Here is a 21,074-nt window from a genome sequence, read left to right as displayed (position 1 = left end):
GGATGAGGAGGAAGTGGTGCTAGAGTCCACAACTTTACAATGCTAGATGATGAGTGTGGTACTGGGGAGACTCTAGTCAGAGCCAGCTTAGCTCTAACTTCTGGCTGATTCTGTCAGAGACCTAGCCCTCAAAAATGAAGTGGGCCTTCTTTCTGGCTAGAAGATGCAAAAGTGTTTGACTTCTTCTACTGCTTGGGTGGTACTGGAGATGGAGAATGGTGTCTTCTCTCCGGTTTCCTCCAATGCGAGGATGCCACCAAGTCTGGTGGTGCATTCCAAGATGGAGCAGAGTCAGAACCCCTGCATACCAAGCATACCGACCTATGAGGAGTCCATTATAGTGGAAGTGTGATATGTCTGTAAAACACAATTTAAAAGGTAAATACTGTACATACCTTAAAGTTTGGCTGTGCAAAACAGCGAGCTACTGCAATCATTGATGCAGTCAATGGACCAGACACGCCAATAGTGGTAAGGAATTCAGAAATGTTTGGTGTAAGACGGAATGGGACAGGACGATTGGCATCCAAATCACCAGTAGCATCATTAATATCAAATCGGAAGTATGCCACGTTGAGCTTGCCAGTATCCTAGATTTTAAAATGAGATACAGGTATGAATCTTTATATAAGGAAAGGAAAATCAACATATAAAAATCACTAATAGACCTTTTTTTATTTTTCCTGGCAATTCTCAGAGCAGAGTGATATTTTAAATTTAATCCATATGCATCAGTGAAATATTTCCATTTCCCTAGCATAAAGTGTTGTAACAAAGATGGAAGTTAAATATGGGTGGGTGGGACGGGGGAAACTGTTAATTTCCTTTGTTCAAATACCACCTTGCTCTCTTGATCGAGCAATACTTGAACAATGGGTATCTAGAATTTCAGACATATACTATTCTCTTACAAATCGTGTGTAGAAAGAAGAAAAGTAAGAACCATATTAAATATATAGGATCAGAATATGAGCTATAAAGAACAGGTTCTTTTGTGGTTGTGGTAGGTGAGCGAGTAGGGGCAGAAAGATAAATCTTCATTCTGCTTGCATTTCAGAAAAGCACAGCATTGTTCACTCTGGGTATGCACCTGAAAGCCATGGCTTAGTGCTGGGGATTCTTAGTTGTATAGAGTATACCTTTCCAAGCATTAAAATATATCATCTTTGCTCTACTAAACTGGCAAGTCTCATGTTAGATGTTTATGTTAAAACAGGGAAGGGGGGGGGGGGGAGAAGAGAGAGAATGGAGTTAGAAAATGAATATTTCCCATAAGAATATGAAGCTTTAAAATCACTTGATATTTGACACAGGGAAATAGCCACATAGTGCTCGCAAAGAATGGGAAAAGGGACTCTGAGACTGTACACACATCTACATGAGCATTTGAGAGTCTTATGATTTTTTTTTAGTCCTTTTTGATGAACAGGAGTTGTCCTTCCAAAAGCTGAGAATTTAGAGAGTAATGTGTGCGCCCACTGACGTCATTTTTTATTATTGCATTTATTTTGTATAATCATGTAGTGAAAAGAGAGGCCTACTGAAATGCTCTGTTGATTACACACAGGGTGCATAAACGCATGAAAAAAAAATCAAATCAGCGTACAGTGTATAGTAAATATATACTCATTTCAAAAGTAAATTACAAAATTTCAGTTTATCAGAGAAGATAAAATGTGCATCTTCAATGAATGCAATATACCTGGGCAATCTGTAACATCTCAGGGTTGAGTCTATTTAAATGAAAGACAAATTCTGCAAAGCCAATTAATGCCAACTGAATTGTGAACATCTTTCGAAACGTCCAGTAATCTGTGGCATTTGGGAATGTATGTAAAGCCCATTCCTTAAGCATACTGCGTGGCACCATGTTACTCTGTACTTCTTTAAGTATATCCCGAAGAACCTAAAAGCAAAGCAAATTTAGTTAAGACAAATGATTTTTAAAACTATTATCTATTGATTGGTCAATTTAAAAATATACTAATGAAATAACAGTGCTAACTTTACGAAACTACCACCCTCTTCTTCCCTCAACTGTTCCATTTAAGGTGGAATCATGATTCTAAAACAGATGCATTCATTCCAGTATTTTTTTCCTAACTCTTTTATAAACATATGATGAGAGATTTTGAAAGTGTATATCCTGAATGGTTTCAAGGTCATTTAAAAAAGTTATGTTGAGAGATGTTTCTTTGCCTTGAGAATGTCAGATGAATTATTACCATTAAGGACATGAGAAAGGTGCTTACAGATCTAACATAAACCAAAAGACCAAACGGTTACTATAGCTCCTACTCAACATCTCAAGAAAAATCAGGAGTGATCCTAAGGACATTCAATACACCATCCTGCTGCACTTGCATAAAACAGACAGAGAGAAGTACTTAACTCTTCATCAGCAAATTTTCTTGCTGTCTCTTCATTAATATAACTAGCATCAATTCACTCCTACCAAATATCCCATACCCTGCAATCAGGAAATACCCAGATTGCCTCTTTCACAGAGTGGAAAGAAACACTAAGAAAACTAATTGGGATGGACAGTTTCACTCCAAGTTGAAGAAGCACTTTACAGTAAACTCAAATCCTCCCTTCAGGGCCTGATACTTATATTATTTGTTACTTGTCTTAGTTATTTCCAGAGGCTCTGGAGCCAGGTGGGGGCCCCATCATACTAGGCATTGTACAGATGTGATCAAACAGTCTCTGACCCAAAAACTTTACTCTTGAAGCATTATCCTAAATTCACTGAAATCAATGGAAAGACTCCCATTGACTTCAAAGGGTTTTAAATTAGGCCCTTGACTTAAGACGAAGGTTAACAGGTTGCTGAGACTAACAAATCACCAAGGAAGGAGGATGGACAGGATAACAGTGGTATGAGCATATTTGTCATAGACTAGCTTTGAACAGATCAACCGCAATAGTCTCAGCTCATTAGCCGTTATTAGCTACCAGTGGTCTGTGGGCTACTGCAGACCAAGACATGAAGGATATGAAGGGGACAGATTTTTGCAGAATAGCATTCCACACATAAAGGGCTACCAGGAAAAAGGTATGAAATTGCATCTGGGATATATACAGGCACAGACCTACAAAAACTATTTTATCTTTTTGGTTAAGTGTTTGTAGGAGGAAATAAAGGCCATTTCCCCAAGTAAGTGGAACTGGGCGAAAACATCACAGAATACAAAATCTTTGGAGCAGAGATGTATGTATGTACAGTGCTTAGCACAATCTGGGTTTCCGCTCAATAGCAAAACTAAAGAAAGGCTTGCAACTATTTCTGTAATTTCACACTGTGCAGTAGAGTTCTCTCCTGGATATAAACATCTGCAAACTACTACCATATTTAATTACTCTAGCATATACTAGCCTAATTAATTAGAAAAAGAAATAAAGTTGGAATCTGTTCCATTACATTCAAAAGAGAATAATCATCATACTGGCTTCAATTAAATGACTGTTAACAATGAAGTTTGATAACCTGAAGGAATCATCCTCAAAACAGAAACAGATGTTACGTAACACATCATTCTGTAACACAGAAAGGCTGAAAGACTTTCTTGCAACAACACATTCAGCAGATAAACATATTGTGTATTTCCACAACTAATCTGAAACTGGACGGGCATGGTGCAAGACATACATATTTATATAAAAAATAAAATAAGGTTATTAAAGGTTTTAATCAGAACTGGATGGCTCCTGGCAGTTACAATAGGATATGAAGCCCTGTACTCAGCAGGGCACAAATATAAATTAGGTTCAAATTAGTGGTTACACTTTGCATCTGACTTTGGTGAAATAAATCCATGGTCTCAGTTCAGCTTCTAGTGAAGAGGGGTCCACTTTCCAAAACCTGGCCTCATGAATGACACGTTTGCTCCCTCATGCAAAAAGATAAACCTTACTCAGAGACTCTGATACCACAGCAGAACAGCATGGGGAAGCTTACACCACATCTACCAATACTGTCTCTGTTTTCGTGGAGCCAGGAGTTCTGCTTCTGATGCTCTCCACTGACACCTTTCTGAAGTATTAGACATCGGACTAGAACATAATATAAACACCATGTTTTCATCTACAGTAGTTAGAATTACACATATGTAGTTAATAAAGTAGACTAGGTAGTGAGGCTTTTTTGAGGATGTAAGTTTCCTGAGATTCTTCAGAATACTGATGAGATAATGGGGCTAATGAGATATCCAGTAAAAAACAAAACAACACACATATGCAATGTCTGTAGCAAACATGCAAAAGGAAAGCAAAGTATAATGCCACAAAGCCCCTAAGAAGTGAGTTTGAATAATAATAAACAAAGATTCAATACCTGATGGCTGGCTTGGGTCCCTCGTGCTTGGACTGTTGCCAATCTGTCATAGTAACGAGAAATAGGGTTGTCATGCTCAATGCCTTTCTTGGCACAGCGTTGCTTATAGATCTCCACCAGGGAGAGAGAAGAGGGATTGTCTTCAACCAGGCGCATCTGTGGAGAGACTGCTACAACACGGGGGACTAGAAATACATTTTGGAAAAGGAAAAAGACAGGAAGAAAATAGTTAATACATAATGAAAACACTAAGAAACGGGAGAATTAGCATGCAGATATCAGCCCTTAAACATTGCTGTGATAATCAACTGAAGTATGTCAAGTGGAGATTTTTATTCCTCATAGCACATTCAAGAACTTGGTTTAAAAAAAAAGCTTAATAAAAGAGAGAGACATTTTCTTTTTCACTCGATGTCATACCATGCAAAGAAATTTCAGAGTGGGAAAAACATTTCTGTATCACACTGACAGGGATGGTTGAATTCCCTACAGCTATACCATCTTAGTAAAAATCTAGGGATTCACAGTTCATCCTGTCTCTCATTTGCAGAAAAGAGCAGAATTTTTGTTTCAGATACTAATCTACCTACTGCGAGCACATGTTTTCAGTATCCGATTAAATCACTCTGGTCTCGCTCCAATATTATATATATAAAAAAAACTCTAAAGAACAAAAAACAAACTACTACTACTAATAATTTTAAAAAATAGAACGCTGAGGTGAACCCACAACTGGAAAGAAAGAACATTGCAAAAATCTGTGAACAGACCTTCACATGATAAGATTATTTATACTTAGCTGAAGAGATACACAGTTAACATTTTCAAAAGTACCTAAGTGATTTAGGAGCCTACAGACAGGTACTTTTGAAATCCTACAGTCCGGTTGGATAGTTTGCAGAACTGAGCCTATCTAGTTTTTTTCTAAACACACACAACACTCATGTCTGCTATTTGCATTCTGCACTTATTTTAAGAAAGAAACAGACTAGAGCTCTTTTGTAGCTAGTTTTACATGGATGATATTTAGTTCGTTTGGCAATCTTGATCTTTTGGTCACCAGGTAGATTGTTTCATTGCTGGCAATGGAAGTGTTGAAATAATTGATCTCAGCTTACTTGTAACAACGAGTTTTTCCCCTCTTGCCCCCAAATCCTTATTTCAACATTTCGATGTGGTTTCTTCACTAACTTGAAGAAAAAAAAACCCCCAATATAATTTGTATTACGTGCAGAATTGTCATTAATGAGCTGATTCTCCTGTTTTGCTTCCATTTAATACTTGGGGGGAGAAACTTTGCCTTCTTCACTTGTAAGCTCTGACGAAATGTGTAATAACACAACAGGAGGATGTACTGAAATTTTTTTTTCTTTTTTTTAAAACAGATTGTAGTTTAAAATTAGGTCCTTTGCAAATCCACTATAGCACTGCATTTATGTTGTTATACGGTATATGCTACATTTAAGAGTCAGCTTCCGTATCCATTAAGTATATCTTTCAAAGGGTTTATTCTTTTTAATTGTCATTAGTACTGAGCATGACATACAGTTGTCTTCCCACATATATTAACTAAATAATCCACCTAAGAAGACACTAGACAAGTTAATTTGCCTGTTCTGTGATAAGTTATATCAATGATTTGGAGAATGCATACTTCCTACATATCTCCATACAGTGATCTATACATATATACACAGTTTGCCTTTTTGATAAAGAATTCCTTTGGATGGGAATTTTGAGTGGGATTTTTCTCTGTGTGGACATAAAGGGTCACATTTTTGAAGCTAGGTCTTTTCTGCACTTGTAATTATTTGCAATTGTAATTTATGTCACTTAGCCTGGTCTACACTATGAGTTTAGGTCGAATTTAGCAGCGTTAGATTGATTTAACCCTGCACCCATCCACCCAAGGAGATTAGCGCTGAAATCGACATCGTCGGGTCGAATTTGGGGGTAGTGTGGACGCAATTCAACAGTATTGGCCTCCAGGAGCTATCCCAGAGTGCTCCATTGTGACTGCTATGTACAGCGCTCTCAACTCAGATGCACTGGCCAGGTAGACAGGAAAAGCCCCACGAACTTTTGAATTTTATTTCCTGTTTGGCCAGGGTGGCAAGCTGATCAGCACAGGTGACCATGATGGAGTCTCAATCGCAAAAGAGCTCCAGCATGGACCAAACGGGAGGTACTGGATCTGATCGTTGTATGGGGAGACGAATCCGTGCTATCAGAACTCTGTTCCAAAAGACAAAAAGCCAAAATATTTGAAAAAAAAACTCCAAGGGCATGAAGGACAGACTATAACAGGGACCCGCAGCAGTGCTGTGTGAAACTTAAGGAGCTCAGGCAAGCCTACCAAAAAACCAAAGAGGCAAACGGCCGCTCCGGGTCAGACCCCCAGACATGCCGCTTCTATCCTGAGCTGCATGCCATTCTAGGGGGTGCCCCTACAACTACCCCACCCCTGTACGTGGACTCCTGCAAGGGAGTCTCACGCAACAGGGATGAGGATTCTGGGGACGAGAAAGATGAGGAGGAGGAGGAGGTTGAAGATAGCGCACAGCAGGCAAGCGGAGAAACCGTTCTCCCCAACAGCCAGGAATTGTTTATCACCCTGGAGACATTACCTTCCCAACCCGGGCTCCCAGACCTTGAAGGTGTAGAAGGCCCTTCTGGTGAGTGTATCTTTGTAAATATAATGCATGGCTTAAAAACAAGCATGTTTAATGATTAATTTGCCCTGAAGACTTGGGATGTATTCGCAGCCAGTAAAGCTACTGGAATGCAGTCAAGCAACATCCGTTCTTTATGGCTCTGTGTTATCCTCAGGAAAGTGATATCATTCATGGTCACCTGGTTGAAATCAGGGAATTTTATTAAAGGGGACATTAAGAGGTGGCCGTTCCTGCTGGGCTGTGTGCCTGTGGCTGAACAGAAATCATCCCCGCTGTTAGCCATGCGGTGGGGAGAGGGGTGAAGCGATCATCCCAGAGAATTCGGTGTGAGGTAGGGTTTAGTTGGGTTTGTGCTTCACGTTAACCCGAAAACCTTAGCCCCTCCTTTTAAATGGCCAACCCATTTTAAATGGTCAACCCAACTCTCCCTTTTTTTTCCTCCCACAGCTGCAAATGTTTCAATGCTAGCACTATAATCGCCATCCCAGAGGCTAGCGCAGACAAGGTGGTGAAAAAAATGCACTTGCAATGAAATGTTCTCTGAGCTCATGGAGTCCTCCCGCACTGAAAGAGTCCAGCAGAATGTGTGAAGGCAAACAACATCAGAGTCCAGGAAAGCACAAAATGACAGGAGGGACGTGTGAGATGAGATGTTGTGGAGACACACAATTGACTGTATAAAATCGCTTCCTAAAAAATTGACTTCTATAAATTCAACCTAATTTCATAGTGTAGACATACCCTTAGTTATCCAAGTTCATGATTGCATCTGTATTAAGGTACATATGCAATTAATTAACAGCAACTGTAGGTGCAAAAAGAGATTGGTACAAAAATCTGGCCAAAAAACTCCAGGGCCCATGCTGAAACATCGGGAGTCTGCCCCACTGTCCTTGACTAAAAATTTCCCTTACCCTCAATTGTGAGACAGTTGGTTTCTGCCCTCCACCTCTGATTGCATTACAGCGGTGTTGTATACAGAACTGCTGTTTATGCAGAACTGCCAAGTGCCTCACAATCTTCCAAGATGATGGGTATTTATATTAATATATAATGTATTAGTTGGCTGGCAGCTGGAACTTGCCAACAATTTAATTGACCAAAGACATTATATTTGCATTAGTGTTCAAGTCACATGCAGACCAAGTGTACTGTGAAGAGTCAAATACTCTCAATAAGGAGTGTTTCACAACTTCATCATGACACAAAATAATCATAATGCACATACACAGTATCTTCCATCTTAACTCTCAGTTCCTGTCTTAAATGCTTAACTTTCAACCTTACTATATGCAGTGTTGTTGTTGTTGTCGTCCAATAAAAGATATTATCTCACCCACCTTGTCTCTGAACTTTAATATTGCATGCATAAAGATACTGCATGAATGAAGATTTTTGCAATTAATATAAAAAATTACAGTGAGGGAGAAGTCTAACTGAGGAAACAGAGGCAAGACAGCTACTGTTTTGTTCACTATTGTGCCCAAACATTGCCAGGCTGTAGTGTGAGCATTGAGACAGCCTCCAAGTTAGCTTTTTCAAGACCAAAATAATACATAAAAATATGCACAAAAAAAGAGGCCTATATTAAAAATATCTGAATTACTGAATTCACATTATTTAGCAACTGTTTAGCAGTAAACAATGTTATGCAGAGCTGATGAAGCCTTTTATTTTAAACCTAAGAATTAATGAGTAATGGCCTCATAGGTAGAATTTGAAAATTATACCAAATTCAAAGTTTTACATGAGCGGTTGTCTTCCAGATGCTTAACACCTTCCCATTACTTTTGGATTATCTAGAAGTGGGTGGAGGTAGTCTGGTATTCACACATCACTAATTTAAAATAAAACTGTCTGGTAAATGTCATCTGGTGGGTCTGCATATTGCCATAGCAGTGGATTCTTTGGGACATAATGCAGAGGTCCGGCCAATCATTCACAGATGACTTTGCTCCACGCAGTATTTGTAACCTCTTCTAAAAATGTCCTGAAATACTGTACATTCCCCCTTCCCCTCATACAGTGGAGTTACAGTGCCTGGGAAGCCTCTGTGATCACCAGGATAGCGGCAGGATTTACATCAATTTAATTTGATGTCGCACATTTAAAATTTTAGTTTAAATAATTAGATCTTCTTAAGTCAGTTTAAGGAACATGATTTTCAAAGACACAAAGAATTATCTAAAACCTGCTCTTACTGTACCTGTGAAAAATAAATGCCTCTTTGTGGTTTCTTTTCTTTTCTCTAAGCAGGGGTTCAAAAGCCGAAGGAGCTGTAATACTCGTTCTTCTCTGCGAGACTCTGTCAGGCAAGCATCATTCATTACTAGGTATGGGTAAATCTTTCCATTATGGCCTCGGATATAGAGTCTTCTGGCTGCAGTGTTGTGCTTCTGTACTATCTCCACTCTGGGCATAAATCTATCAAGAAAAGGAACAGATAAAAGCACCTGAGCTTTCAAAGTCTAAAGCTTTATTTCTGTCCTCGGAGATGAAAGCAAGACTTATATATACATATACATACATATATACATATACACATATACATATACATATATACATATACACACATACACACACACACACACCGTATTTAGAGGTACAAAGAGACACCTTGTTAGCTCCTGAGCAAAACCAACGCTCAACTATGACTTATTTAAAATGAGATGCAACCTTATTATAAGCTAAATTTCTAATACAGCTCAGCAAAGATTTGCATTCTGTTAAAAAAACCCAAAACATGGTTATGAAGAAAGTTTTCATCTTTGTCTTTTCTACATTTAAGAATGGAGCTTTTAATTCAAGCTATTTTCTTGGCCAGATTCTGATAACCACAACACTGATGAAAAACCAGAATACCTCTATTGACTCTAGTAGTTAGCAGAAAAACTCTGGATTTACACTAATGTAAAGTAGATCACAATGACCTTAAAATATTCTCCTCCTCCCTAATTTCCCAGTAAGACCTGTAAAACTACCACATGAATCTAAAATTAGAACTGTATTATGTTAAGACACAAGAATGAAACATTCCATTAGATATTTCATTAAGTCATTTCAATATAGAGACAGACAAATAAAGTGCATTTCTGTAACTGGGATTGATACTGCATCACAAGAAGTGGGGGAAGGGGATTTTTTTTTTATGAAACCTTTATTTTTTCAGTTACATCTACCTTTTACTCAATGGTAGTTTACCTTGCAATTTTGATGTAATAATGTGTTGGCTTTGGCATAAGGAACTCTCCAGGAATCTCCACTTCTGCTGTTTGAGCTGAGAAATTACTTAGAAAACGACACTTTTCCTCTATGAGGAAGAACTTTGGAAGCTGCTTAGTTTTTGCCTCTAGGATTTTGATCCACTTCTTCAGTTTAGAAATAAGATTGTGAAGTTTCATGGAGCCTGGTACACTGAAGTCAAAGTCTAAAAGAAATTTAAAAAAAAAAATTTATCATTCTGAATGCTGTACATTATATTTAACTATCAGATATTTGAAGTTGGCATTTTAAAAACTGTTCTTTCATCTTTGTGGCCTCAAGCAAAACATTTTTAGGTGCACCATGTACAGCACACCATTATGCATTAAAATAGATCTACAGTGGTAACATGGAGGAAAATGCAGCAAAGAATCCTGTGGCACCTTATAGACTAACAGACGTTTTGCAGCATGAGCTTTCATGGGTGAATGCCCACTTCGTCGGATGCAAGACGGATGTCTTTCACCCACGAAAGCTCATGCTGCAAAACTCTGTTAGTCTATAAGGTGCCACAGGATTCTTTGCTGCTTTTACAGAACCAGACTAACACGGCTACCTCTCTGATGGAGGAAAATGTTTAAAATGGTTATTTACAGAACACTGGAAAAGTAACTATTACAATTAGCATTTTGAACACAAAAAACATTACCTTACCAAGCAAGTCAGTGTATAAAACACGTGAGTGGTTACTAAAAGCAAATGATGAATACCAAACACAAAAAGAAAAAAGCTAGTATGTTCAGATTAATTTTGAGGAGACAGAATGGGAGATGAAACTACTTGTGAAAGGGATCCGACCATCTTTGTTACATCTGAGTAGAATGCATAGTACAACTGGGCTAGGGATTTAAGTGCTACAACAGTACAAACACACACATAATTCCATCATGCATACAGGTATGCTACATTTAGTTGCACAGGTTCTGTTGGGTATTTCATGTCTGTATGAAGTTTGATTTTGGAATCTGATCATTACAACCAATATGGAATAAACTGTACACTAGATGACTTAATCCACCAGGCTAGGTTGCTTCCTTTCCTGCACAAAACTCTAGACAAATCCATTTGTTTTCCAGCTCTTTTGCCTACATAGATTCTCCTAATACATTACTGCTTCATGGTCATGAGGACATTAGAAATAATACTGTGAAAACTCTGAACACTGTTTTATATAGTTCACCAATGCAGATATCATGGAATGCATGTGGTATGGATTAGATCAAACCACATAGATAGAGGAAGAAGAGCTGAAGCTTATTTTCCAATCTAGTAATGTGAGTTTCCTTTTGACTTAATTTCATTTTAAGTGGTATTAGATAGGACAAAAGAGATTTTAGCTCTATTTTATTCTGTATCTGAGTATACATATCTTTTTTTTTTAAATGAGATGAAAGAGCACCAACTGGGGAGTAATCTTGAAAGTCAGAAGTAATTCCAAAACAAGGTAGTAAAATTGCTGTCTGCTATTCAAAACAATTATTTTTATTTCTTACAGCTCAGAATAGAAAAATACATTTCTTTTTACTCTTTTCGGTGTTCAATATTTGTATGAAACAACTAGGAGAATGGACAAGACATCCTGAACAGAAATGCCAACAACATGCAAACAAACAGCTCTGTTCATCCTTCACAACTCCAGTGTCTCCAAAACAGCCCAGTGCTTGTTCAAGATCAGCTCAAGGATGAATAGCTGGTTGAAGCTGAATCCAAGCAACAGAGAGATTACTCCAGTTTAAAGAGAATTTGCAGCTACGTGCTGTCTCCTCCAGCTGAAGATACATAACCCATAATTAGTCAAATGAGTGCAATTTAGGAATGGTTCTGGATTCTCACTGATGCAAACAATGCATTCTGCTATCTATAGCTGCCTAGGTAAGTGTTCCATCCTAAGTGGTGACCTTGCCTCAATAGTACATGCCTTTGTTATGTCCCGATTGGATTACCACAATACAGTCTACCTGGGCACGATCAACGCTCAGGAAACTTCAGTTAGTACAGAACAGAGCAGCTCTTCTTAACAACTCAGGTTACCGCTAGAATATCAAGCTTGTCCTCTGCTTGCTATAGTGGTACTCCATAGAATATCATGTCAAATTCAAGATCTCCATCCTTATCTTCAAGATACTTAATGATCTGGGCCAGGACAGCTAAACAGTTGCCTACAACTCAAGGATGAGAACCGGAGTCAACAACTGGAAGCATCTACTACCAGGGTAAAGCGTGCAGGAGATAGTGCTTTCTCAAGGGTTGATCTGAGACTGTAGAACAAAATCCTGCAGGATCTAAGAACCACCATAAATCCCACCACTTCCTGTTCTAAGTGCAAAACACTCATCTTGACCTTGCTCTCACTAATAAGAGCACACAGCACAGTTTAAATAAAAATATATTTTAAAAATTAAAAATAAATCCACACAGAATTTTCCCCCTGCAGAGAGGAAGAAAGACAGAGCCAAGTGCCAAATGCATTACTGGTAGGTGAGACACAAGGTAGCTGAGGTAACATTTTCTATTGGACCAACTTCTTTTGGTGGAAGGTACAAGCTTTTGTGCTAAACAGAGCTCTTCCTCAGGTCTGGGGAAGGAAATCAGAATGTCAGAGCTAAGTACAAAGAAGCTCAAAAGCTTGTTTCTGGTCCAGTAAAAGATATTGCCTCATCAACCTTGTCTGAGCTAAATACCAGTCAGAACAGATTGTTAAGCATAAGGGATAACACATGTTATAAGCGGGCACTAGAAATGAAGTGGGCAATTGAGGGTCAGTTGTTATGCATAAGGGGTTTGAAAAATATGCAATTAAGAGTAGCAGGTAAATCTGGTGTGTCACAACCAACCTTCAGACAACCACCTAACCGCATCATCAACAGCAACCTCCCCACAGACCAGGATACATCAAGTCAAAGGGGCACTAGACCCTGCCAGGACAACAGATGCAAAACCTGCAGACATATTTCCACTATTCGTATGATCAATATCACACACAACACACCACTCAAGATCCATGGATCCTACATGTGCTTATCACAACATGTGGTGAATGTACTTCGTCCACTGCCCCAACAAGTATGTGCGTGAAACCAGACAAATATTACACTCTTTACTGAATTCACACACACACACACACACACACAAACGATAAAAGACAAAAACACCCTATCACCCACGTGCAAACAACTTTCACAAAGTGATCCCTCCTTATCTGGCCTGTGTAATTGTAATTGTAGCCATGTCAATCCCAGCATATTAGAGACACAAGCTGGGCGAGGTAGTATCTTTTATTGGACCAACTTCTGTTGGTGATAGAGACAAAATTTCGAGTCACACAGAGATCTTCTTCAGGTCTGGGAAAAGTACTCCGAGCATCACAGCTAAATACAAGGTGGAGATTGTTTAGCATAAGTAGTTAGCACATAGGTACCATTCAAGGAAGAGAGGTCTGTTAACACCTCTGTTTTATGCTTAACAATCTGTTCCATCTTGTATTTACCTCAGTCTTTTTCTTTCCCCAGAACTGAAGAACAGTTCTGTACCTCAAAAGCTTGTGCCTTCTACTAACATCTGGTACCTACTATCTTGTCTCTCTAATATCCTGGGACCAAAATGGCTATTGCAAACTACTGGTAGGTGCTCAGGTACCACAGTGGTGAACATGGGATGAGACCCCAAAGAGAACAGAATTTACAAGATAAAAGCTGATAATAGTGTAAATCCCAGTTACTGCATATTAAACTCTGAAAATTTATATTATAATAATAATAAAACTATTATAATAAATTATAAATATAAAATAATAATATTTACCATTGATCAATTTGTCAAAACAAGCAATGTCTTCCTTAGCTTTACTGTGTTAGAAATGCACTGCACATTTCCTCACAGCCGGTATAAGATTCACAGTTATAGTAGAACAATTTCTGCATGTGAAATCTCCAATATGGCTCAATACAAGTAGAATGCTAGGGAAAATTATCTGTTAATCTCAGAGATGTCACAGTACATTCAGAACACAGAAACTACAATGCAATCTGTTACATATGTAAAATATTTTTCTAGGTCTTCAATGTAACTAGTAAGCATTTGAGAGAAATAAGTTAAAGTAATTGTGAGTGTAAAACATGAGAGGAAAGAGAAATTGGATCACAAAAATCTGCTGAGAACATCCATCTATAGTGCACTAACAATTAAATACTTACATCCACCCTACGGCAATTACAAACACACTAGGGGCCAAATTTTCAACCACAACCACAAAAAGAGGGATCACAAAAAGCTGCATTTTGTTCACAAATCTGGTAACTTCCTCTACAAACAAATTTACAGAAACTAAATACACCATGTTTTTATCTTTTGCATGCACAATAAAACAAACTGGTTCTATTCGCTTTTAGCCACAATTCAGTATGAGTGAGTGAGTGAGTGTGAGTGAGAGAGAGACACACAGACACACACACAAAGAGTGTAGGAAATGCAAACATGCATGCACAACACTCATCTCCTAAAAATCTTACAGTTGCCATAAATCTCTTAGCTTTTTAAAGGGTAACCACTATATATTCACACATTATATACACAGCATACACTCTCTCTCTCTCTCTCTCTCTCACACACACGATATAGATTTAATATATTCCTTATGATACTGCTAATTTTGATTATTTTTTTTAAATTGTGACAAGATTTCTTTATCTTTTCCTATTTTGATTAAAAAAAATCAAATTAATTTAAAAGAAGTTTATTTTCTTTGTATCAACACTGGGTGGGAGGGATAGCTCAGTGGTTTGAGCACTGGCCTGCTAAATTCAGGGTTGTGAGCTCAATCCTTGAGGGGGCTGATCAGGGAACTGGTGTAAAAATCTGTCTGAGGACTGGTCCTGCTTTGAGCAGGGATTGGGCTAGATGACCTCCTGAGGCCCCTCCCTTCCAACCCTGATATTCTATATAATGGCGTTTTACACTCTGCTGGCTTTATAGCAGCAACTGCTCTAAAATTATTTTCAGAGCAGCATTGGTATCCACAACAATGCTGATACACTAAATATTTTGGCATGAGAATGTCCTATATTAAAACAAGACTTACATATTAATTTCAGTTTCTTTCAAAACATAAGAAAAACTCATAACGGACACATACAGTTTCCAAGTTGGAGACATTAAGAATAATTCTGCTAGACTCTAAACCAGGAGTTGGCAACCTTTCAGAAGTGGTGTGCCGAGTCTTCATTTATTCACTCTGATTTAAGGTTTCACGTGCCAGTAATATATTTTAACTTTTTAAGAAGGTCTCTTTCTATAAGTCTATAATATATAACTAAACTATTGTTGTATGTAAAGTAAATAAGGTTTTTAAAATGTTTAAGAAGCTTCATTTAAAATTTAATTAAAATGCAGAGCCCCCCGGACCGGTGGCCAGGACCCAGGAGTGCCACTGAAAAATCAGTTTGTGTGCCGCCTTTGGCATGCGCGCCATAGGTTGCCTACCCCTGCTCAAAAAACTATTACTGTAGTTAACTGACAGTCCCTTTTCTGTTTTTATATAGTATATGCAGAACAACTCTGATAACTACAAATATTATAAAAAGATCTGATTATAATTCCAAGTCTACCCTCTAGTGAGCAATATGAGTAAATCACTTTATGAAAAAGTGACAATAGGACTGCATTATTTCTTTCTGTAACTCCATGAAGTGCAGCAAAATTTCCCCAAATTACAACTACAGTATTCTAATGACATGCAAATAACCAACGTGTAAAAATATGCTACAGTGTTAATTTATTTTTACATCAAGTTATTTATTTCACTATAGGAATACATGAAAATGTATTTGGTGAAAATGCCTATTTTAGATTTTTTTGTTTTGTTTCTCAATAGCAGATGGGAATGACAGAGAGTGAGCTCAATTAATTAATGTTTTTCATTCATGTCACATAGGCTCCACAGAGAGTCCATTTGAGAAGAAAATAAGTAACTTCAGCTGTAAGAAGGGGAGGAGAAATATCACTGGCTTCACTATGGTGAAAGACTTTTGTACTTTGCTTTGCAGACAGCTTACTTTAGACATATGTTGTTTTATTTATCTATTTCAACCACTACTAAAAGCTAAGTCTTCCTCTTTGAATTAGTTCAAGATACCAATTCAGTGAAGAAACCACAGTCAAATGTAAAGAGCATCGGGAAAATACTGAAAAATTTGGAATTACCCATAGATAACACCAACATTTTATTGAACACATTTGCCTGTCTGAATCAATACTTCTGGATCACAGCAAACACTATTTTTACAATTACTAGGATAAAAATAACAAGTTACCACAATTACCACAATAAGAGAAGTTTGTCCAGACACGCAAGGTAAGAATCTCCCAGCATGCAGCCATAAGAAGGACTTAACCTTAGTAATGAGAAAAGAGGCTGTGTGGGTAAGATTTTGTCACAATTATTTTTAGTAAAAGTCACACACAGGTCATGGGCAATAAACTAAAATTAATGGATGCTCGCAACCACCTGTCTTTGACTTTTATTAAAAATAATGGGGATGGGAATGATGTCACATAGGTCTCTGAAAGACACAATCTGTGACCTCTGACAAAATCTTATCGTTACTCATAACGGAGCCTGAAGATATACATCAGGGTGTAATCCTGAACACACTTTGGTTCTTTCCAGTAATTCAAAAATACTTACCCAACTAATCTGAAGAAGTGGGGAAGGTGGATGTAGCATATGGACACATACAGACAATTACCTCAATAAACCAATTACTACAATAACTTTCTCTTTTGAGAATTATCTATATGCATCCCCTCTTCTACAAATAGCAGTGACCCACCAGGTGAGAAAGATCTGAGAAATATTAAAGTGACTGCAACACTACTCCCCCAAGCTGGGCATCAAATCTAGATGCCAAATCAAAGGAATAATGGTATGAAGAATGCAGAATTCCAAATAATACCTTTGCATAATTAAATATGGGAGACTGCAAGAATGCATGCTCTGGAAGGTGTCTTAGACCTAGTTGAGCCTGGTCTATCATTCCCAAATGGCTGACACCTACCAGCACATGACAAATCACTCTGATCTATTTTGACCGTCTTTTAGCAGAGATTACAGATTCATGATAACCGAAGCATGGAGCTTGAGTTCCCTGGATGTGAATATGGCTTGCAGAAATAACTGAGACAGAAGGTGCTCAGATGCCACAGTAGCAGGTGAGGGTAATAAAAAAAAAGGGGAATGGAACAGAACAATAGATATTTGCAGTGAGGGCACCAACACCAGACCCCACTTAGGAAAGATAGGCCTGATCATAGGGTCTAGCCAGCATGATTCCTCTGAGAGATCTTAAGACTTGAGGATTTTCAACAAAAGGGCCTGAGGACCCAGCATGTGGGACACGGAGTATGGTGACACCTGTCATGCTATGGTTCTGAAGTGAAGTCCCTTGTCCATACTGAAGAAATCCCTGGGGTTTCTTGTTGTTTTCTTGATCCCATGGAGTTTAACTGTGACAAGATGAGATGTAGACCAGACATGAAATCCTTCTGGAAGTCTGTAGAGTCACAATCTCTTTGAAGGACAAACCAAGTGCAATTAACTTCACCCTCTCAATATCCATACTGTCAGATGGAAATGGTCTGAGTCTGAATGGAGGATGAGACTTTCTCTTAAATCCCATGCAAATTTTGCACTTGGATGGAATGAGAGTCTCTGAGATGCTTGAGACAGCTAGAATGCCCATCACTTCAGGAGAAAAATCTGTTGCAGGTCTAGTACGGATTTGAATCCTGGGACCTTCAGCATACCCCAGAAATTCGGCAGCAGAGGAAGGTCAAGGAATCAGTCCTGGGTAGGAATCCCCCTAACGCACAGACTTGTGGAAGGAAAAGGAAAAGAAAACTAAATACTGAGAAAAGAAAATAAACAAACAAATGGGAAAGTCTTCTAGGAAGCAGCAGACACAGTTCTCTGTCTTGAGCCACAGGCATTGAGAAGAAACTGGAGCAACAGCAGATCTTCTCCTTCTTGCTTTGGAGCACAAGGTTGTATAGTGTGCAGGCACAGACCCACAGACACTGCTGAGTCAAATCTCCAACTGAGTGCATTCAGGTACACACACATCCTACAGTGGAGCACCCACAGCAATATATACTAGAAGAAACAACTTTTTTCTGGGGGAAACCAGTTCTACTACTCCTATTAACCAGAAAGTGAGAGATGTCATTCACCATCAGCTTGTATTTAATAGGATTGTTCCAGACTCAACATCCATCCGCCCAAGCTAAGGATAATTGCAACAATACTCTTTCTATGACCTCAGAGATTTCTTCAAAGACGGGCTACCTCTTTGCCTTGACTCTATTTAGCCAACTGCACTACGTTGGGCAAGTGGTCCTGTTTACAAAACCATCCCATCAAAAATTGTGGCAAAATTATAGAGCGGAGAACTACTGGAATTTAAATTTGGCTTTAAAAGCTGGGATGGTAACAGATAAGAAGGAAAATAAGCTGAACTCCATTTGCTTGGCTGTAGATAGAGATTTTAGAATGAGTGCGGAAAGGGTATGGCCTATCCCTGGAGCCTCCTGGAGGTATCTGAGCTCCTTTTTGTATTTGCAAGAAGAAAGATGCATGTCAACTGTAGTAAGAAGAGGTTATGGAACCACAATACATTATTTGCATACGTCTTTTGAAAATATTTCTATCTATCAACATTAACCTAGGAATAACTGCAGGGAACACAGTTTACCTTTAGATAGATTCTTAACTAATATACACATGACAGAAGACTTGGAAAACAGATATAAATATCCACACATCAAGTGAATACAGCAGATGTTGAGAATTATAAATACAAATGGTCACTTCTAGGTGTGACAGAAGGCAGACCCCATGACTCAGAATGAAGAGGCCCAAAGCACATAAGGAAATGTAGGCATGATCTACTAACTGTTGTCCAAAAATGTTAATACATTTGCTATGTCCAGTAAAGTAATTAAGTTTCTATTAATTTGATAATGTAGTTTCTACCACTACTGCAAATTAATCAGAAACCTAATTTCATTTTCTGCATAATAAATTAAATTATCGAAGACTCCACAAAGCAAGCATATTCACCAATTTAATTTCATCTGTTTTTTCACACTTCAATTTTGAATTAAACCCCAAATTTAATAGATTAAAGCATAATCTAATCTAGCACTAACTAAAATAACTATTTTAATCCTGTAACCACTCACGCTTAATCATAATTGAAAAATAAATTTTGAAGTCTGCAAGGGAAAAAAAATCAGGCAAATTGCTTATTCTTAAACTGAAATTTAAGAGAAATACATTGTATCTTGATTACTTTAAAATGTTCTTTATTTCATTAAACAGCTCCAGAAAAAACTTTTCCCTTTAGGTTTGTTTAAACGCTGATGCATATAATTTTTGTAAAAGTGTGACAGGATAACAAAGCTAGAAACTTTAAATATATATATATAATAAAAAAAAAAAAAAAGAAAATAAAAATAGAGAGAAAAAAAAAAAATGTTATTAGCATAAGGTATTTTCATAAAGATGAACACTACAAAATAATTAGTCTTAAGTCTTACAATCCTTTTTCTAGGGGGTTGGGGGGGGAGGGAGGTTATGTATGTATTTTTGTGGGTTTTTTTTAAATAACTACCCCCTTCTATGTTTCTCTTAGAATTCCAAGTCTAACTTCATAATTATTCTCCTTTAAAACCTAAAAAAATTAAGATCTCCCAGAAGCTGTATCTGGAAGGAAACAAAGCATGAAGAGAAATTAATAAAGACTAAGATAATATAAAAAATTCTATAAAAATATCTTCAGTGACTAAATGTTTCCTAAGGGTTGTTGCAATATGTAAATAATAAAGGTTTTAAAAAATAAGAAATCCTTATCTACATTAACTGTATTTTGCTTCTGTTATTTTCAGACAATTGGGGATATGTGAAATGCTTGAACTACTGTTTCCTTCCCTTGTAGCCTTTATCCATTAAATTTAATCATATGGTTCAGGACTTCCATTATCTACTGTCATGCAACTGCTGTGCTTCAAAGAGTACATCATGCAATACATAAATGTGCACAAGATATGTAGGTCATATCTGTGACTGGGAGTTACTTTCACAAGAATCTCAACAGATCACTTATTTTCACATCAGAGTCACTAAGATGTTTGAAAAACCACTATAACTAACTACCTGCTTAACTCAATAAAGCACTCAGTAACAGTGTTGACCTTGAATATTGAATACAGTAAGTTCCATAATTACTTATGAACATTAACATCTAAAATTAAAACAAATGATCAAAATAGGATTTAGAAAAACAGTTGAAAACTTAGCTCTACATTAAATATGTCTTTCCGATTCAGAGGTTTAATATTTTTCTGTTTGAAAGAGTTTATATTCTACTATTCCACTTTATCTGATTTTTAGTCTTCTTTTGGGATAAGCCAAGAAAGTATCGCTGCAACAGAAGCCAATTTCCATGACCAGGGAAGCCATGGAATTCCCCCCCAGACCCACCATGAAACGTCAAGCGTCTGTACCTCATATATAGACAATATCTGAGTGGCTTTGATACTTTTGAGTGTTTCTTGCATTAAAACTGCTTTGTAGGCTTTTCTTAGGTAAGTGACTCAATTTCAATTCAACACCAGAGACACACAAAATATAATAAATCTGCTGGCAAATAAAATATGAAATATCTAATAAGGTACTTCCCAAAAGGATACTTTTATTAGAGCTGACTATTGTTATGGATTCAATTTATCTAACATAATTATGTGAATGG

At 37.6% G+C, this 21,074-nt stretch overlaps 1 protein-coding gene across 7 annotated transcripts in view; it reads right to left on the bottom strand.

Moving 5' to 3' along the window:
• Positions 1-21,074, bottom strand: part of LOC120373158 (transformation/transcription domain associated protein) — a 151,852-nt gene that overhangs the window by 4,217 nt on the left and 126,561 nt on the right. For all 7 annotated transcript variants that reach the window (XM_039491135.1, XM_039491137.1, XM_039491134.1 and 4 more), the window contains 5 exons: positions 10,213-10,438; positions 9,218-9,435; positions 4,337-4,521; positions 1,703-1,906; positions 396-590 (listed from right to left, as the gene is read on the bottom strand). In XM_039491135.1, the coding sequence (XP_039347069.1) occupies positions 396-590; positions 1,703-1,906; positions 4,337-4,521; positions 9,218-9,435; positions 10,213-10,438 (1,028 nt within the window). The remainder of the gene's footprint in view (positions 1-395; positions 591-1,702; positions 1,907-4,336; positions 4,522-9,217; positions 9,436-10,212; positions 10,439-21,074) is intronic.

Source organism: Mauremys reevesii, linkage group 10, assembly GCF_016161935.1.
Source record: "Mauremys reevesii isolate NIE-2019 linkage group 10, ASM1616193v1, whole genome shotgun sequence".
NCBI classification, from domain to species: Eukaryota; Metazoa; Chordata; order Testudines; family Geoemydidae; genus Mauremys; species Mauremys reevesii.
Note: the sequence above shows the minus strand (reverse complement) of the source record. Positions and strands in the feature narration are given on the sequence as shown.